This window comes from Chiloscyllium plagiosum, unplaced genomic scaffold (assembly GCF_037043375.1).
Source record: "Chiloscyllium plagiosum isolate Xiang-an unplaced genomic scaffold, Cpla_swu_hap1 HiC_scaffold_38, whole genome shotgun sequence".
Lineage (NCBI taxonomy): Eukaryota > Metazoa > Chordata > Chondrichthyes > Orectolobiformes > Hemiscylliidae > Chiloscyllium > Chiloscyllium plagiosum.
In genome coordinates, this window is record NW_028270176.1 from 8,849,101 (window position 1) to 8,870,031 (window position 20,931).

A 20,931-nucleotide genomic window follows, 5' to 3' on the forward strand; every position below is an offset into this window, starting at 1 on the left:
ATAGTGGGTATGCAGGGACAGCAAATAATAAAGGCGAATGGGAATCTGGCATTCAATGCAAAATTCAATGGATTATAGAAGTAAAAACAATGTAGTTACAGTTTTATAAGGTGTTGCTGACACGACATTTGGAATATTGTGTCCAGTTTTGGTCTCCTTATTTGAAGAAGGATATGGTGGCACTGGAGGCAGTTCAGAGGAGGGCCATAGGTTGATTCCAGGGGTGACAGGGCTGTCGTACTATAAGCTTGGGCTTATAGTCATTGAACTTCAGAGAATGAGGGGGGATCTGATTGAGGTGCCACATATAAAATGCTAAAGTGGATTGATAAGGTGAATGTTGAACAGATGTTCCCCTGTGTGGAACGGTCTTGAAGAAAAAGTCATAGGCACAGAGGGAGAGGAGGTAAGCTCAAAACTGAGATGAAGAGAAACTATTTCTCTCAGAAAACTGTGAATCTGTGGAGCTCACTGCCCCTGAGTGCAATGGAGGCAGAATCCACCGACAGATTTAAAAAAGAAATAGATACATTTCCAATGCAAGGCAAGACAAAAGGCTATGAGGAGGAGGCAAGGAAGTGATGTTGAAACCTGAGGTTGACCCATGCTGAATGTCGACTCCTCTTGCCAACTCCCCTTGCCCTTCTGATGCTGCTTGACCTGCTCTGCTTTTTCCAGCTCCACATTTTATCGACTCTGACTTTTCAACATCTTCATTCCTCATTATCTCCATGAAACCAGGATTAGATCAGCCATGATCATGTTAAATGGCTGAGTGGATTTGGAGGGCTGAATTGCCTACTCCCGCTCCTAATTCCTAAGCTCCCACGAATGCTTCCCTACTGGGAAGTCAAACAGAAGGACCTTTCATGTGGATTTTAATTTTACAATAAAAAAACAAAGTTTCTTTGAAATGCTGCGCCATTAAAATGATACAGCGTTGAAGGGGTTGTGTTGTCCATGCTGATACAAGGACACCCTTTCTAATCCCATTTCCCTGTATACCGTCCATAGCCCTGCAGCTTATAGTACATATGGTGTGCATCCAGATACTTTTAAAAGAGTTTAAGGTCAATGCCTCCATGACCAACTCAGGCAGTGAATGCCAGACACACATCACTCTCTGCATAAAGGATGTTTCTCCCCAGGTTCCTTCTGTTACTTAGCTTGAATTAATTTTTTTTAGATTAGATTACAGTGTGGAAACAGGCCCTTCGGCCCAACAAGTCCACTCCGACCCGCCGAAGCGCAACCCATCCATACCCCTACATTTACCCCTTACCTAACACTACGGGCAATTTAGCATGGCCAATTCACCTGACCTGCACATCTTTGGACTGTGGGAGGAAACCGGAGCACCTGGAGGAAACCCACGCAGACACGGGGAGAACGTGCAAACTCCACACAGTCAGTCGCCTGAGGCGGGAATTGAACCCGGGTCTCAGGCGCTGTGAGGCAGCAGTGCTAACCACTGTGCCACCGTGCCGCCCACCTCCATCCACCAAGGATTTTGATCTCTCCGCCAAGGGAAACAGGTTCCTCCTCTCTACTCTATCTCTATCGCCCTGCACAATTTTGTATACTGCAGTAACAAAGAGGATTGCTGAGGGCAGAGCGGTGGATGTGATCTATATGGACTTCAGTAAGGTGTTCGACAAGGTTCCCCATGGGAGATAGATTAGCAAAGTTAGATCTCATTGTTTACAGGGAGAACTAGCCATTTGGATACAGAACTGGCTCAAAGGTAGAAGACATAGGGTGGTGGTGGAGGGTTGTTTTTCAGACTGGAGGCCTGTGACCAATGGAGTGCCACAAAGATTGGTGCTGGGTCCACTACTTTTTGTCATTTACATAAATGATTTGGATGCAAACATAAGAGGTACAGTTAGTAAGTTTGCAGATGACAGCAAAATTGGAGGTGTAATGGACAGTGAAGAGGGTCACCTCAGATTACAACAGGATCTGGACTAGATGGGCCAATGGGCTGAGAAGTGGCAGATGGAGTTTAATTCAGATAAATGCAAGGTGCTGCATTTTGGGAAAGCAAATCTTAGCAGGACTTACACACTTAATGGTAAGGTCCTAGGGAGTGTTGCTGAACAAAGAGACCTTGGAGTGCAGGTTCATAGCTCCTTGAAAGTGGAGTCACAGGTCGATAGGATAGTGAAGAAAAGCGTTTGGTATGCTTTCCTTTATTGGTCAGAGTATTGAGTACAGAAGTTGGGAGGTCATGTTGCGGCTGTACAGGACATTGGTTAGGCCACTGTTGGAATATTGTGTGCAATTCTGGTCTCCTTCCTATCGGAAAGATGTTGTGAAACTTGAAAGGGTTCAGAAAAGATTTACAAAGATGTTGCTAGGGTTGGAGGATCTGAGCTATAGGGAGAGGCTGAACAGGCTGAGGCTGTTTTCCCTGGAGCGTCGGAGGCTGAGGGGTGACCTTATAGAGGTTTACAAAATTATGAGGGGCATGGATAGGATAAATAGACAAAGTCTTTTCCCTGGGGTTGGGGAGTCCAGAACTAGAGGGCATAGGTTTAGGGTGAGAGGGGAAAGATATAAAAGAGACCTAAAGGGCAACTTTTTCACGCAGAGGGTGGTACGTGTATGGAATGAGCTGCCAGAAGATGTGGTGGAGGCTGGTACAATTGCAACATTTAAGAGGCATTTGGATGGGTATATGAGTAGGAAGGGTTTGGAGGAATATGGGCCAGTTGCTGGCAGGTGGAACTAGATTGGGTTGGGATATCTGGTCGGCATGGACGTTTTGGACTGAAGGGTCTGTTTCCATGCTGTACATCTCTATGACTCTATGAATCTATGCCCAGCCTTAGAGGCTGGGGGGTGACTTTATAGAGATTTATGAAATAATGGGGGGCAGAGATAAGATGAATCGTCAAAGTCTTTCCTCCACACATTTTGAGCCCAGTGACCCTTCTTCAAGACTGATGCCTGTTAGGAAAAGATGGTACATGTGCTGATGACAGGGTAGGTGGAGGGGAAAGGGGTGAGCAGATAGGTGGGGACAGAGGCCAGAGAGAGAGAGAGAGAGAGAGAGAGAGAGATAGAAAGTTAGACGACAGAGTGATAGTTGATAGTAAGTCCAGGGAAGAGGAAAAGCTGGTAATAGGGACAATGAGTAGGTGAGAATGTGCTGTAAGCAACTGATGTTGTGACAGGGTCTGGGCTGTGAGGGTTTGGTAAGGCACATGGAAGCAGGTGTATCAGGCTGTGAAATGATTGAACTCAATATTGAATCCTGAAGTCTGCAGGGTACCCTAGTGGGAGATGAGAAGCTGTTCTGTGAACTTCACTGGAGAATTGGAGCAAGACGCTGAAGGGTGTTGGGGGGGGGGGGATTGCAGTGGAGCATGTTTCAGTTTTATTTTAATTGGTCCCAGCTCCTTTCTCACACAGCTTCACATTTTCTGCGATCTTGATATCGTGTGCAAGTGGAACGAGCTGGGCAGCTCTTTCGAGTGCTGGCAGAGACACGATGGGTCACATGGGTTCCTTTTGTAAAATTCGGTGATTCTACACTGCGTGGAGCAAAAGGGCTGCTCAGCATTATTGCAAGTGAGGGTTTTATCTGAGCAACTAACACATCAGTGGGAATTTGTCAAAACTGATCAAAGTGTGTCTGGACCAGAACAAACCCCCTCAGAATATATTAAGAAGATAGTCTAGCCTCCAAGTTTCTTCTTATTTCGAAGGGAAGTGACAGACATTGTGTTCCAGAAACACTTTGGTTGGTCAAATTACCAGTCTTGAAGTGGAAGACACTTTATTCATACATGACAGTTAAATTACAACACAACAAAGAAGAAATTGGAATAACTTAACTCTATTGGAAAACTTAACAAAATAATTGATTATTCAACTACTATACAGTAACTGTTCTGATATAGTAACATCCCATAAACACACCCCTGGCAAAGGCAAATAAGTTGTCTCACAGGCAGCTCCCCAGACCAGGAAAAAAAACATCAAGAGAAAACTCTCAGAGAGAGAGAGTAGCAGGGAGAAATGTACTGCAATTTCCAAACCCACTTTCAAAGTCCTAGTAACTGCCACTGAAAACTAAAACCAAAAGCCTTGTTTCTAAGGAGCTTCACCCCACCCAGTTAGGATGCTTCTATTGTTCCAAATTTTTAAAAAATCCCAAGGTCTCACAAGCTGTTTACCTTCTTGGTTCTCAGTCGACTGATCTACTCTCTTAACCTTTCTTCATAAAAAAGGACAAAAATACATCTCTTAATGCTATAGTATCGACACGTAAGTGACCCTGTATTTACTTTTCTCTCCCACAGAACAATTCCAGGTCAGAATTGTGGATGGAGACAATAAGTGTTCGGGGAGAGTGGAAGTCTTTTACAAAGCAACATGGGGCACAGTCTGCGATGATGATTGGGATCTAAGTGATGCTCAGGTTGTCTGCACCGAGTTGAGTTGTGGGTTCGCCCACGAGGCGCCCAGAAGTGCCAAATTTGGGGAAGGCCTATCATCGATTTGGCTGGACTCTGTCCAATGCAATGGATCTGAATCAAACCTCTGGCAGTGCCAGTCAAGCGCCCTGGGTCAGCATGACTGCCAACACAGTGAGGATGCATCTGTAATCTGCTCCAGTAAGTATTCCAGCCATTTCCCTGCGGGATCAGTATTTCCTACGGGAAAGGGCATTGATCAGTTTGTTTTATTTATTATTGTCACATGTACCAAGATGCAGTGAAAAGCATTATACTGTGTGCTATTCAGACTAATTTTATTTTGTGTTTATTCACTCATGGGATAATAATGCTGAGCATCCCTTTTGCTCTGGCCAGCCCAGCATTTATTGCCCATGCCTAATTGCCCAGAGGGCAGTTAATAGTCAACCGCATTGGTGTGGGTCTGGAGTCATATGGAGGCCAGACCAGGTAAGGACAGCAGTTTCCGTCCCTAAAGGACATTAATGAACCAGGTGGGGTTTTCCCCTAAAATCGACAGTGGATTCATGGTCATCATTTCGACTCTTAATTCCAGATTTGTTTTAAAAAACTGAATGCATGCTCCATCATCTACCATGGCAGGATCTGAATCCAGGTCCCCAGAACATCTCTAGCATGATAGTGCGGTGATATTACCATTAGGCCACTGCCTCACCCCATCATATATGATATAAGTACATCAGAATAATGGAAAAGGATATTACAGCTACAGTGAAGTTGCAGAGAAAGATCAACTGTAAAATATGAGAGGTTTGATCAATTATCTGATAACATCGGAGAAGAAGCTAATCTTGAATCTGAAGGGCTGTGTTCTGAAGCTTTTGTATCTTCTGCCTGATGGAAGAGAGTGGAAGAGAGTATAACTGGGTGGGAGGGGTCTGTGGTTATGTTGGCTGCTTTCCTGAGGCTGCGGGAAGGGTAGTCACAGTCAATGGACGGAAGGCTGGTTTCCATCATGGACTGGGCTGTGTTCACAACACTTTGTAATCTCTCACAGTTAAATTCAATGATTTTTAAGAAAATCTGGAATTAAGAGTCTAACGGATGTGATTGCACTGGAAGGGAATGCAGAGGAGATTCACCACGATGTTGCCTGGGAAGGAGCAGTTCAGTGATGAAGAGAGGCTGGATAAACGCAAGCTGTTTTATTTTGGAATGGAGAAGGTTGAGGGGGTGAACCTGATAGAGGTGTGTAAGATTATGAGGGGCATGGACAAGGGGCGGTGGGGGTGGGGGGAGTAGGAAGCAACTGTTCCCCTTAGTCGAAGGGTCAATAACAAAGGGGACATCATTTTAAAATGAATGTACTCTCTGGGATGAGTACTTGAAGTGTCATAACATGGAAGGCTATGGGCCTGTTGCTGGGAAAGTGGATGAGCGTAGATTTGGTGGGAAAGACTCAATGGGCTGAAGGGCCTCTCTGCACAGTACAATCCATGATTCTATTTATTGCAGCTTTGTCAGGTACAGACCTGATAGTCTGAAGGGCCTACTGTGTACTGTGTCATCTGAGGATCCTACAGTAAATCAGGTTGGTGGGCTGAAGAGCCTACTGTGTACACAGAACATAGAACATTACAGCGCAGTACAGGCCCTTCAGCCCTCGATGTTGTGCTGACCTGTCATACTAATCTGAAGCCCATCCCACCTACACTATTCCATGTACGTCCATATGCCTGTCCAATGACGACTTAAATGCACTTAAACTTGGTGAATCTACTACCATTGCAGGCAAAGCATTCCATACCCTTACTACTCTCTGAGTAAAGAAACTACCTCTGACATCTGTCTTATACCTATCTCCCCTCACTTTAAAGTTGTGTCCCCTCGTGTTTGCCATCCCCATACTTGGAAAAAGGCTCTCCCTGTCCACCCTATCTAACCCTTTGATTATCTTTTATGTCTCTATTAAGTCGCCTCTCAAACTTCTTCTCTCTAACGAGAACAGCCTCAAGGCCCTCAGCCTTTCCTTGTAAGACATTCCTTCCATACCAGGCAACATCCTAGTAAATCTTCTCTGCATCCTTTCCAAAGCTTCCGCATCCTTCTTATAATGCGGTGACCAGAACTGTACACAATACTCCAAGTGTGGCCGTACCAGAGCTTTGTACAGCGCCATCTTTGCTTTGTACTGTACCATCTGATGATCCCACAGTAAATCAGGTTGATGGGCTGAAGGGCCTACTGCATACTGTGTCAGCTGAGGATCCCACAGTAAATCAGATTGATGGGCTGAAGGTCAGTGAAAGTTTGATGAGGCCTGTTGAACAGTCAGCATAATTCCCTGTACTGAGGGATCTCAGGTCACTTACCGAAGCAGTTAGGGAATTCCAACACTTCCTGAGGAAGTGGTGAGTGTGAATACAATTACAGCATTTCGAAGACATTTGGATCAGTACATGGAAAGGAAAGGTTTGGAGGGATGTGTGCCAGGAGAAAGCAAGTGGGACTAGTTTAGTTTGGGATTATGTTCGAACATGGACTGGTTAGCCCGAAGGCTCTGTTACCGTGCTGTATGACTCCATAACAAAGCCAGAGGGATAAGGGTGGGCGTGTGGGAAAATTGAAAGTTACACACTTGGTACAGTCATATCAGGAAGTCAAACTGAAGCCTTGAAGAGCATCCATGGGCTATTGGGGGAGAACATGTTACCACGTTTAGTTTCTTGGTCAAACATCTACTGTTTGAGCTTCATAAATTTGTGTGTCGTCAATGACAGGTGAAAAATGTGTTGCAGGAAAAGTGCAGCAGGTCAGGCAGCATTCAAGGAGCAGGAGAATCGACCTTTGAAGAAGGGCTTATGCCCGAAACGTCGATTCTCCTGCCCCTTGGATGCTTCCGGACCTGCTGCGCTTTTCTAGCAACACCTTTTTCAGCTCTGATCTCCAGCATCTGCAGTCCTCACTTTCTCCTCGTCAATGATAGGGCCAATTAAGTATGTAAAAGCTTTGTGTAGAATTTAGAACATCAAGTAGTGATCTGATCAAAGATATTAACAGGAAGACATTGGGTTGAGAAAGACAAGCTATTTCCATTAGTTGGGTGTTCGATAACTAGACAGGGTACAGTCTGAGAATGAGGGCCAGACAATCTCGGAGAGATGTTCGGAAACATTTCCACGCACAGAGGGTGCAGGAGGTTTTCAGCTGCCTTCCACAAATGGCAGTGGATGTGGATTCAATGTTAGTTTTTGATCTGTGAAGCAAAGGCGTTAAGGAGTTAGGGGGCCAAAGGTAGGTCACAAACAGCCAGGATCTCACTGCACAGACATGAGGGGCTGAATGGCCTACTTCCATCTTCCCGTGCCGACAATGTGTGGAGCAGGAGACAGAGCGATAAAGTGCTCCACTGTGGGTGACTGCGGTGCTCCATTTAAACAGTGTGATATATTCACCCCAGCAAAATTGAGCCTGTGTGTTCCTCAATTCATTTAGAAGCAGCTGTGGTCGAGTTGATATGATACAGCGAAAGTCAAAGAACGGCAGATGGCTCAAAATAGAGTTGGATATTCTGGTTTCACATGCAGTAACCTTGACTGTCTGTGTCAGTTCTGAGTGGGAGATAATGCCAGTATATTGTTTTACATTTATCTGCAGATCACCCACCAAAGCCCATTTTGTCGCTTGACATGAAACGTGAAATCTTCACACCAATGGACACACTCCAATTAAAATGTACTACTCGGAGTTATTATGTGGGGAGTACCTTTTATTTGAAGAAAACAGGAGACAGTTCCTTTGGTGCCACTCAAACCGCTCCCGAAGGGGCGTATAGCATGATCTTCTTCATCCACGATATGGATCTGAGCCACAGTGGGAACTACACCTGTCACTATCAAACAAACAGATCAGGATCGCCTCGAAACTCAAGCAGCAGTGACTCTGTGAAGGTGGTCGTCACAGGTAAGTAAGGGAGAGTGACCAACAGAAACACACTGTCCACTGTCACAATCCATCAGTCCCATCAAACCATCCCCAGCGTCCTGTTCTGTGCCACATTGCAATCAGGAAACAAGCTTTGTCGCTTTGTGACATGATAAACAAAACCAGAAATTGCTGGAAAAACTCAGTTGGTCTGGCAGCATCTGTGTGGAGAGAGCAGAGTTAATATTCGAGCCCAGTGACCACACTTGCGAATTTTGGTTTTATTTATTGTTGTCAAATATACCGAGATACAGTGAAAAGTGTTGTTTCCCATGCTCTACAGGCAGATTGTACTGTACAGAGTCAGGATACAGAGAAGGTGCAAGGAGAGTCATTAACATTTGGGAGGTCCATTCATAAGTCTGATAACAACGGGGAAGAAGCTGTTCTTGAATCTGTTCATACTTGTGTACCAGCCTTTATATCGTCTGCCTGATGGAAGAGGGTGGAGTAGAGTACAACTGGTATGGGAGGGGTCTTTGATTATATTGACGGATTCCCCAAGTCAGTGGGAAGTATAGTTGTAGCTGAAAATGTGTTGCTGGAAAAGCGCAGCAGGTCAGGCAGCATCCAGGGAACAGGAGAATCGACGTTTCGGGCATAAGCCCTTATGCCCGAAACGTCGATTCTCCTGTTCCCTGGATGCTGCCTGACCTGCTGCGCTTTTCCAGCAACACATTTTCAGCTCTGATCCCCAGCATCTGCAGACCTCACTTTCTCCCAGAAGTATAGTTGTGGTCAATGGAAGGAAGGCTGTTTGGTGTGATGGATTGGGCTGTGTTTGTGACTCTCTGTAGTTTCTTGCGGTCTTGGGAAAGCTGTCATACCGAGCTGTGATGCATCCAGACAGAATGCTTTCCATGATGCATCTATAAAAATGGGTAAGAGTCATTGTGGACATGCTGAAAATCCTGAGCCTCCTGAGGAAGGAGAGGCATTGGTGCATTTTGTCATGACAAGATTGTAGCGAGGAAAATGTTGGCGTACTTCGGGGGAAGGAGGGGGAGATGGAGGCCAGGGAGAGGAAATGACCATTGGGCAGATATAGGACAGAATAATGTCAGCCTGGGAGGGTGAACTGTTGCTAATGGGGACCAGAATGAGTTGTTTGTGGTATCAGTCCACCTGATATCTGGGGATGAGGCTATGGAGTTGGGAGAAGGTGTCTCATACCTTAAAATTGTTGAATTAGACATTGAGTCCAGAAGGTGACAGAGTTCCCAAGTGGAAAATGAGATGTGACTCTTGGAGCTTGTACTGAGTTTCCCTGGAACTCTGCAACAAGCCTGAGACAGAGATGTTTACCAGGTAACAGGGTGGGGTATTGTAGTGGTAAGCAGCTGGAAGCTGAGGGTCTTGTTTGCAGAAAGAATGTAGGAGCTCTGGAAAGCAGTCACCTAGTGCACACATCACTTCCCCAATGCAGAAGAGACCATATTGTGACCAGCAAGTACAGTACATTGAGGGAATGGTTCTTTATAGATTAGATTACATTACAGTTTGGAAACAGGCCCTTCGGCCCAACAAATCCACACCGACCCACCGAAGCGAAACCCACCCATACCCCGACATTTACCCCTTTACCTAACACTACGGGCAATTTAGCATGGCCAATTCACCTGACCTGCACATCTTTGGACTGTGGGAGGAAACCGGAGCACCCGGAGGAAACCCACGCAGACACGGGGAGAACGTGCAAACTCCACACAGTCAGTCGCCTGAGTCGGGAATTGAACTCGGGTCTCTGGCGCTGTGAGGCAGCAGTGCTAACCTGTGCCAGGTAAATTTGATCATGGCTGTTCTGTTTCTCAATTGCATTCTCCTGCCTTCTCCCTGTAGCCCCTGATCCCCTGACTAGTAACGAACCTATCCATCTCTGTCTTAAAGACACTCAATGACTTGGCCTCCACAGCCCTTTGTGACAACGTGTTCCACAGATTCGCCACCGTGTGGCTGAAGGAATTCCTCCTCACCTCAGCTCAGAAGGTAGAAATGTCAAATACTAGGGGGCATAGGTTTAAGGTGAGGGGAGAAAGTTCAAAGCAGATGTGTGAAGCAAAGCTTTTTGTACAGAGGATGATAGGTGCGTGGAATGCACTCTAAATCCCGTCACTCTGAGGTTATGTGCCTGTGTCCTAATCTTCTCTCCCAAGGGAAACATCTTCTCCATGTCCAGGTCTCTCAGAACTCTGTACGTTTCAATCAGATTCTCCCTCATCTTTCTAAACTCCATGGAGTACAGACCCAGAATCCTCAGGCTCTCTTCATAAGACATGTTGTTCATCCCCAGGATCTTCCTTGTAAATCCCCCGTGGACCCCTCACAGTCCAGCACATCCTTCCTTAGATATGGGGTCTGAAACTGCTCACAATGTTCCAAATGTGGTCTGACCCGAGCCTAATACAGCCTCGACAGCACAACTCTGCTCTTGTATTCTAACCCTCTCAAAATGAATGCTAACATTACATTTGTCGTCCTAATTGCCAACTGAAGCTTCCTGTGAACCTGAAGAGAACCTGAACTCGGATTCGCAAGGCCTGGGCACTTCAGACTTATTCTATTTCGACAATAGACTATGCCTCTATTCTTCCGACCAAAGTGCGTATTCTCACATTTTCCCACACCACGTTCCATCTGCCACTTCTTGACCCACTCTCCCAGCCTGTCCAAGTCCTTCTGCAGCCTCCCCACCTCCTCACCATTACACGACCCTCCTCCTATCGTTGTACAAACTGCACAGATAGAAAACATGTCCTCAGTTCCTTTGTGTAGATCATGAAGATATGGTGTGAATAGTTGTGGTCCCTACACTGACCCCTGTGGAACTTCACTAGTCATCGGCTGCCATCCTGAAAAAGACCTCTTTATCCCTACTCTGTACTTGCTGCCAGTCAGCCAATCCTCTATCCATGCCAATACCTTGCCCCTGATATCACAGACTCACATTTCACAGCCTCCCTGTACAGCACATTGGCTGTGACCTACTGGAACTCCAAATAGATCACATCCACTAGTTGTCACCTCCTTCTAGATTTAAACAGCTGTCGAGGCATACAACATTGAAACAGACCTTTCAGTCCTACTCATCCATGCTGGCCACGTTTCTTAAACTAAACTAGTCCCACTTGGCTTGCGTTTTGCCCTTTCCTATCCATGGACCTGCCCAAATACCTTTGAAATGTTATAACTGTACCTGCATCTGCTACTTCCTCTGGCAGTTCATTCCACTGTGTGCCCTCTGTGTGCAAATGTTGCCCCCGTCAGGACCCTTTCAAATCTTTCCCTGCACACCGCAAACCTATGCCCTCTAGTTTTGAACTCTGACACAACACTATGGCTTTCAAGAGGTTATTTTGTCCTGTGTTTTGTTTTGAAGAGAGGTTGTAAGGCAGAGGCGACTGGCCAGCTACTGAAGACCACTTGAGCAAACAGCGTGAGGCCTTGGGTATTTTTTGAAAGGTGGAACAATGGAAGCAACCTTGCTGTGGCCAGCTCTCACAGACCAGGATTTCCAGGATTTGGTTTAGGTTTGAGGTTTAGGCTTAAGCAGAAGCTAATGGGCTCTCAAAGGAATTGGAAGCTTCAATGAACATCTCTTGGCTTTTACTTTCTCTGAATCTTCTCTCGATGTGTTTTACCTCATGGATTGGAGAAGTGCATATGAGAATTTGTGTCTGAATTTACCTTTTTTTGCCAAGGGGTGTATTTATGGAATGTTACTGTATTGGGACAGTTAGTTAGTGACAGGCGCAGTGTCTATTATTTGGTTAAGTTTACAGTCGAGTTAAGGTATTCTAAATTCCTCCTCTTTCTTTCTTTGTGTTTTAACTAGTGTTTAAATAAACTGTGTTTTATTAAACTTCGAGTAGTTTGACCAGCCGCATTGCATCCGGAACAGATTCTCTAAAATTCATTCACCTTCAAAGCAAGAAAATGTTGGGGTCTAGATTACTGCCTTAAAATATGTTGAGGGGGTCTGATCGGGTCGACAAGAACACCCCCCACCCCAGGTACAAGACCTTTCCCATTCACTTTATCTATGCCACTCGTAATTATATAAATCGCTGTCAGGTCACCCCTCAACTTCCTCTGTTGCGGGGAATTAAGTCCCAGTCTATTGAGCCTCTCCTGATAACTCAAAACCTCCAACCCTGGTAATGATTTTGTAAATCTTTTCTGCCCCCTCTCCAATTTAATAATATAGACTTGATCCAAATACGGTTGGTGAATGGGACGGATGCGTGTTCCGGGAGAGTTGAACTCAATTACAAGGACATTTGGGGAGCAGTTTGCGATGATGCGTGGGACCTTTGGGACGCGGACGTTGCTTGTAAACAAATGGGCTGTGGACCAGCCAGATCAGCCCCAGGGAGCGCTCAGTTTGGCGAGGCCACTGGAACCTTCTGGTTGGATGACGTTGAGTGTAAGGGGCATGAGTCACACTTGCTCCAGTGTCCGTCGAACCCAGTTGGAAAACACAACTGCAACGCAGGAGAGGCAGCGGCTGTTACTTGCTCAGGTGTGTTTTGTGTCATTCAATTGTTCCTCTTCAATGTAACCAAGATATTTTGAAGGGAAAGATAATCGCCGAGAACTACACTGATGATTATAAATACATGAAAACGTGCATAATTAAAGAGTCATAGAGTCATATAGCACAGAATCAGGCCCTTCGGCCCAACTCTGCAATGCCCACCCAGATTCTTAAACTGAACTAGTCCAATTTGCTTGTGTTTGGCCCATATCCCTCTAAACCTTTCCTATCCATGTACCCATCTAGATGCCTGTTAAATGTTGTGATTGTACCCACCTCTATCACTTCCCTCTGGCAGCTCATTCCATACACGCACCCCGCTCTGTGTGAGAACATTGCTGGTCAGGTCCTCTTGTCTTATACTTGTACCCTCTAGTTTTGGAATCCCCTACCCTGAGGAAAAGACCTTGCCTCCTCACCTTATCTATCCCCCTTGTGATTTCATAAATCTCTGGAAGGTCATCCCTCAGTCTCCGACGCTCCAGGGATAAAGATCCCAACCCATCCAGCCCCTCCTTATAACTCAAACCTTCCAGTCCCGGCAACATCCTCATCAAGTTTTTCTGCACCCTTTCCTGTTTCACAACATCCTCCCTATAAGAGTGACCAGAATTATATGTGTTCTGAAAATGACCTCACCAATGTCTTGTGCAGCCATAACATGCCATCCCAACTCTAACACACATTGCTCAGACCGATGAAGGTGAGTGTGCCAAATGCCTTCTTAATGACCCTGTCCACCCATGACACCAACAATGTACCTGCACCCTCTGTTCAATAACACTCCTCATGGTCCTACCATTAACTGTGTAAGTCCTGCCTTGATTTATCTTACCAAAATGCAACACCTCACGTTGATCAAAATTAAACTCCATCTCGCACCCCGAACCCCATTGGCCCAGCTGATCATGATCTGATTGTACTCTTAGACAACCGTCTTCTCTGTCCACCACCCCACCAATGTTGGTGTCATCTGCAAACTTACTGACCATGCCTCCTAAATTCTCATCCAAATTGTTGATATAAATGACAAACCACAGTGGACCCAGCACTGATCCTTGTGGGACACCATTGGTCACAGGCCTCTAGTCTGAATAACAACCCTCTACCACCATCTTCTGCCTCCTCCTATCAAACCAATTTTGTAACCAATTACTTTCCCTCCCTGGATCCCATGTAATCTAGCCTTACTAACCAGTCAACCATGTGGGATTTTGTCGATACAGTAAGGTGCTGGGTGCTATGAAGAGAATGTCAACTATTCCACGCACATCAATTTGGAGTCATAGAGTACAGAGGAGGCCCTTCAGCCCATCTAGTCTGAGTGGATCTATGTTTTCCCATTTTGCCTCACTAGTTCAACAGCCTTAAATGTTATGACATTTTGAGCCCAATTCCAAGTAATTTTTAAAAGTTGGGACATTTCCCACCTCAACTACCCGCCCAGGCAATGCATTCCATACCCCCACACCCTCTGGGTGAATTTCCGTCCCCTCAAATCACCTCCAAACCTTCACTTTAAATTATTGCCCCCCTAGTTATTGACCCTGTGCCTGAAAGGAACAGAATCCTCCAACCGCTAAGCAAAGTGCACATAGTGTAATTGGTTCCCACGTTACCTTTGAGCTGTGCCTGATCAATGAAATGATTTGTTGCGATAATGTGAGTCCTCAACACCGCCATAGGCTTGCTGAATCACTGATGCTGAGATATCAGAGAAACTCAGACTAACACAAGTGGTCCCCAATTCTTGTGCCTCACCCCTCGTTCCTGCTATTGCAAATTAAAAACCAACCTCAGTTTTGATACACAGAAACAGAAAACCTCACTTTGTTATTGCACATAGACACACAGATAGAACATTCCCCCACTGGACAGCAGCACAGGCTCTACCGAGATCAAACTGACCTGCGTCGACCCACAGAGAAGAACATTGGGAGGGGCAGTGGTGCGTTTTACTTTTACATTCAGTTACCAGATGTGGGCTTTATTGCCCATCCCTAATTGCCCCAGAGGGTGGTTCAGTGTCAACCACATTACTGTGAGATCTGGAGTCACATGTAGGCTTAGATCCGGGTAGAGACAGGTGAATTCTCCTCCTCTCCCCAGGGTGAGGGCATCGCTGGCCAGGCCTCCATTTATCACCCAACCCTAATTGCCCCAGAGGGCAGTTAAAAGTCAACCACATTGCTGTGGGTCTGGAGTCACATGTAGGCCAGACCAGGTAAGGATGGCAGATTTCCTTCCCTAAAGGACATTGGGAACCGGAATTTTCTGACAATCAGCAATGCTTTCATGGTCGCCATCGACTCTTAATTCCAGATTTTTATTCAATTCAAATTCCACTATCTGCCATGGGAGGATTCGAACCTGGATCCTGAGAACAACAATAATACCACAAGGTCATCACCTCCCGTTACATTGGTAAATTCGTAAATCAGGAGAGTTTTTCGACCATGGTCATCATGCAATACTTAATTTCAGATGTTTTAAAATTTAATTCAATTTGCTTCTGTCTCACAATGTTCAAACATCTGAATGGAAGCAGAAGAGACAAAAAAACTATCGATGACGCAGCCTCACCTCTCAAAACGACACGTTCATTAAAAAGGAATATGTTTATGGGATATGGAGAAGACCATTGAGCCAAATCCGTCATTCAATAGCTGACCTATGGCCTAACGTCATCGACCCGCCTTTGGTTCCTATTCACTTAATGCTTTTGCTTAACAAAACCTTACCTCTCTCAGATTTAAAACTAACAACTGATCCAGCACTCTTTGTAGAAGAGAGTTCCAACCCTCTTCTACCCTGTGCGTGTTAATGTGCTTCCTAACCTCTTCCCCGGCCCGAATTCTCAGACTATCTCTCCCTAGTTCTAGAATCAGTAACCAGTAGAAGTACTCTATGAAGTTTATCTTAAGAATCTGCAATATCTTAAATCCGCTTCCCTCCTTTAGATCCGATTGCACTGCGATTCATGAATGGGACGGACAAGTGTTCTGGGAGAGTTGAGCTCTATTATAACGACAGCTGGACAGCCATCTGTGATGATGGTTGGGACATAGATGATGCCAATGTCGTTTGCCGTCAACTGGGCTGTGGGCAAGCCACGTCGGCTCCAGGGGGTGCCCACTTTGGCATGGTACCTGCAGGGTTCTGGTCATATACAGTCAAATGTAAAGGGACTGAGTCTAACCTCGTCAAGTGTCAAACAAGGTCAATGGAAGGAGACCACTGCAGATCAGGATCTGCAGCTTTTGTTATTTGCTCAGGTAAAGACCGAGTCACATGACTTAAGTAACATTTGTGTCACACAAGTCCCAGATAATGAACATCTCCAATAAGAGAGAATCTAACTATGGTGTTCAGTGGTATCACCATCACTGAATCCTTCCCCATCAACATCCTGGGGATTACCATTGAGAGAGATTGTAACCGTAGTCCTTTGATGTTGAATGTTGTTACCATCCGTGGTTCAAGAAGGCCACTCACTATCGCCTTCTCAAGGGGACTACCAGGAACACGTCACAACAGATATCTTCCTCTTGCAACAACATCAATTGTTGGAGAACCTCAGCAGGTCTAGCAGCATCTGTGGGGAGTGAGTCAGAGAAACAGAGTTGCCATTACAGGTTATAAAGTGCTGGAGAACCTCAGCAGGGCTGGCAGCCTCTTGGGAGAGAGAGAGAGAGACAGAGCAAATGTTTCAGGTCCTGTGACCCTTCATCAGAACTGATAGTAACCTGGAAAATTTGTTTGGTATTTGTGCTGAAGAAGGGAGGGTTTGGGGATAAGGATTGAGCAGATAGGCAGAGATGGAGCCCAGAGAGAGAGGGAGAGCCAGTTAGACAGACATAGGGATGGATAATGATAATCCTGGGAAGGGAGGAGAGCTGATAGTGGGGACCGTGAGTAGGTGAGAATGGGTTGATGGTCATGTGAAGGTTGGGTAGAGGATATCGAAGGAGGTGTATCAGACTGAACTCAATAATGAGTCTGGAAGGCTGCAGGGTCTTCAAGGGGGAGATGAGATGCTGTTGTTCTGAGCTTCACTGGAGCACTGTAGCAAGACTCTGAGATGGGAATGTTGGCTGGAGGATCACGGTGGGGCACTGAAGGAGCAGGTGACTGGAAGCTCAGGATCAGTTTTACAGACAGGGCGTAGGTGTGCTATCGGGCCACCCAGTCTCATTTCCTTTTCTGATTAACCTGCTCAGAAACATTCAGTTGCATTGCTGGATTAGATGGGGACTTGGACCAAGACTTTCTGGCCCAGAGGTTGGAATCATCCCTTATGATATTACAACACACTTTTCAACATAATATGCCAAAGATTTTACATTTGCTGAGGAGAATACCAAACATCTCCCAGCCTTAGTGTGTCAAAGTGCTTCCTAACCTCTCTCCTAAATTAGGACTGGCCCTTATTATCCCTCCAGTGAGGAAGCAGGCCATTCAGCCCATCGAGTCTACACTAACCCTCAAAGAGCATCCCACCCAGATCCTCTGCCCTACCCTATCCTTTGTTTGGAGAAGCCAGTGTTGGACTGGGGTGGACAAAGTTAAAAATAAAAACAACAGATTATAGTCCAACATGTTTATTTGGAAGCAGGAGCTTTCAGAGCGCCTGATCAACCACCTGATGAAGGAGCGGTGCTCCGAAAGCTAGTGCTTCCAAATAACCCTGTTGGACTATAACCTGGGGTTGTGTGATTTTTAAGTTTGTTCTACTCTGTCTCTGTAACCCTGCATTTCCCATGGCCGACCCATCCTAACCTGCACATGTTTGGACTGTGGGAGGAAACCAGAGCACCCAGAGGAAACCCACGCAGACACGGGGAGAATGTGCAAACTCCTCACAGGCAGTCGCCCGAGGGTGGAATCAAACCTGGGTCCCTGGTGCTGTGAGGCAGCAGTGCTAACCACTGAGCCACCGTGCCACCCAGCTTGGCTCTCTGCATAACATAACCCCTCAAGTCCAGGTATTATTGTTATAAACCTACGTTCCACTCCCTCCAAAGCTAATCTAACCTTCCTCAGGCTTGGTGACTAGACCTGCTCCAAATGGGGTCTATCCAGGGTTTGGTTTTACTGCAATAGAACCTCTGCATCCTTGCACTGCAGTTCTCTCGATGGAAAGGCCATCATTCCATGACCTCTCTTCAATGCCCAGTGGGAATTATAAATAGAAATGTAGGGACAGACTGCACGTTGAGTCTTTCTTTTCGGGTCTGTCTGACGGAGCAAGGTGGAGTGTAGGAGATGTGGGTGGTCTGTTTGGAATGCTGGTGAGATATTACAATAGCACCGCTTGATGTAATGAGAAACCTCCTCCCAATCTGTGAGATCTTGTTCTCCTGGGTGCTGCCAGGCTTATGATAATAATTTCAGTTCTGCATGTGCATCACAGAGCATGACTTCCATAAACTGGGATTAAAAACAATAGTTACAAAATGAAATTGATTGTTTGTTTGAATTTCTGACCACGATCCAATTGTGAAAGTAATATAATAAAGAGATACAGCACGGATACAGGCCTTTCGGCCCAACACGTCCAGGCTGCCCAGGTTCCCTGAACTGAACTAATTCCATTTGTCTGTGTGTGACCCACATCCCTCTAAACCCTTCCTATCCACATACCTGTCCTGAAATGTTGTAATTGTACCCACCTCTCTCACTTCCTCTGGTAGATCACTCCACGTACACACCACCCTCCGTGTGAAAACGTTGCCCCTCAGGTCCTTTTTGAATCTTTCCCCTCTCACCTTCAACCTCTGCCCTCTAGTTTCCGACTCCCCTACCCTGAGGAACAGACCTTGGATGTTCACCTTATCTGTGTCCCTTGCCCCTTACTAAACCTTGATGAGGTCAACCCTCTGCCCCCTATGCTTCAGGAAAGAAGTCCCAGTCTTTCTTTGTAACTCAACCCCTCCAGCCTCAGTAACATCCTTGTCAATCTTTTCTGCACCTGTTCTAGTTTCAAATCATCAGGGCAACCAGAATTGTACACAGTGCTCCAAATGTGGTCTTATGACTGGTAACATTATCACGTTGACAATATCCCTGCAGATTTTAATATTGTCACTTAACTAGATGAGCAAGCATCCTTATTATCGTGTTACTGGGTGTTACACTCGCTTTCACCTCCTCATTCACTCTATATCCACCAAGTAGTTTTATAATTGTAAAAGTCAATAGACCATAGAACTTAGAACATCACAGAGCAGTACAGGCCCTTCGGCCCTCGATGTTGCGCTGACCTGTGGATCCAATCCGAAGCCTCTCTATCCTACATTATTCCATTTTCCTCCACATGATTATTCAATGACCATTTAAATGCCCTTAGAGTCTACAACTGTTGCAGGCAGTGCGTTCCAATAATCTCTGAGTAAAGAAACTACCTCTGAGATCTGTCCAATATCTATCACCCCTCAATTGAGGGCGGCACGGTGGCACAGTGGTTAGCACTGCTGCCTCACAGCGCCAGAGACCCGGGTTCAATTCCCGACTCAGGTGACTGACTGTGTGGAGTTTGCACGTTCTCCCTGTGTCTGTGTGGGTTTCCTCTGGGTGCTCCGGTTTCCTCCCACAGTCCAAAGATGTGCAGGTCAGGTGAATTGGCCACGCTAAATTGCCCGTAGTGTTAGGTAAAGGGGTAAATGTACGGGAATGGGTGGATTACGCTTCGGTGGGTCGGTGTGGACTTGTTGGGCCGAAGGGCCTGTTTCCACACTGTAAGTAATCTAATCTAATCTAATCTGTAAGTAATTTAAAGCTATATCCTCTCATGCCAGCTGATGTGAAAACAATATTTATACTTCTGTGGTTTTTTTTATAGATTTTTTTTGAAGAAAAAGGGATTTTTTTAAACTTTTTTTGCAAACTTACAAAATAACACAAACAAATATAAGCACTAATATACAATTAAATATTAAATAAATAATAACCAAAACACAACAAATAAAATAAGAGGAAAAAACACTCAACTAAGTACTAATCTAACCTACAAATAACCAAAGCTTATAATAAAATATCTTACATTACTCAAAAAAAACATAGTAATTAAATAATGAAGTACATGCTCAGAATGAATTAACATCAAATCATAATAAAACCCGTATTTATACGGGATTCCTCCCCCTGGGGGCCCCCGGACCAGCCAGAACCACTACCACAACTAGATAAAAGCCCTTGACAAAATGGCCAAAATATCTGTATCTATATCGTTCAGAAAGGGCTGCCATATTTTATAGAATAATTCAGTTTTTTGGTGCACCATCTTTGTAAGGACGTCAAGGGGGATATATTCCATGATTAACCTGTGCCAATTCGAAAGTCCTGGAGGTCCCTCAGCTACCCAGTTTACTAAGATGTTTTTCCTTGCACAAAAGGAGAGAATGGAAAATAATTTCCACATCCATTTGAGTTTTTAAATTCTATTTTTAGAAAACACTAGGTTGGAGAGTGGGATTGTTGCATGTTTGCCTCGCAAGTCCCCGAGGTGAATTATTAGCCCAGCGATAGTACAGATAGTTCTTGTGTGAAGCAGTGCGATTTGGCTGTAATGTCGCTGACAGATTAGGGAGTGGTATTTTTTGCGAACACTTAATTCTGTTTGCAATAGTGCGATTCCAGCCGCAATCGTTTGGCACGCTTCAACCTGCGCACGTGCTGATGTCAGTTGCTGTCAGAGCATGAGAGGTACAGCACAATACATCTCAAACATTAAACTAATGAATGTTCATTGCTCTCCTCTGACAGAAGAATATTGTTGTCTATTTTCTGTCTAAGCCCCTGTATAACTGCTGCAGTTCTGCATTACTCCCATACACACCATTTGCCTTTCTAATTTGTTCTTGTACCTGCATTTCACGTAACGCCCCAGAAACAGTCAGAAGGCAATCAGCCAGAGCCATCTCCTTCTGCAACTACAACTGCACCTGAAGGTGCCAATGATGATGAACCTTTCTCCCTGCGGTAGCA

The 20,931-nt window shown here is 45.4% G+C and overlaps 1 protein-coding gene across 1 annotated transcript in view; it reads left to right on the plus strand.

Moving 5' to 3' along the window:
• The window catches only part of LOC122544169 (scavenger receptor cysteine-rich domain-containing protein DMBT1-like), a 118,568-nt gene that overhangs the window by 31,067 nt on the left and 66,570 nt on the right, over positions 1-20,931 (plus strand). The window contains exons 5-8 of the mRNA XM_087980980.1: positions 4,311-4,625; positions 8,085-8,390; positions 12,616-12,930; positions 15,906-16,220. Of these exons, the coding sequence (XP_087837106.1) occupies positions 4,311-4,625; positions 8,085-8,390; positions 12,616-12,930; positions 15,906-16,220 (1,251 nt within the window). The remainder of the gene's footprint in view (positions 1-4,310; positions 4,626-8,084; positions 8,391-12,615; positions 12,931-15,905; positions 16,221-20,931) is intronic.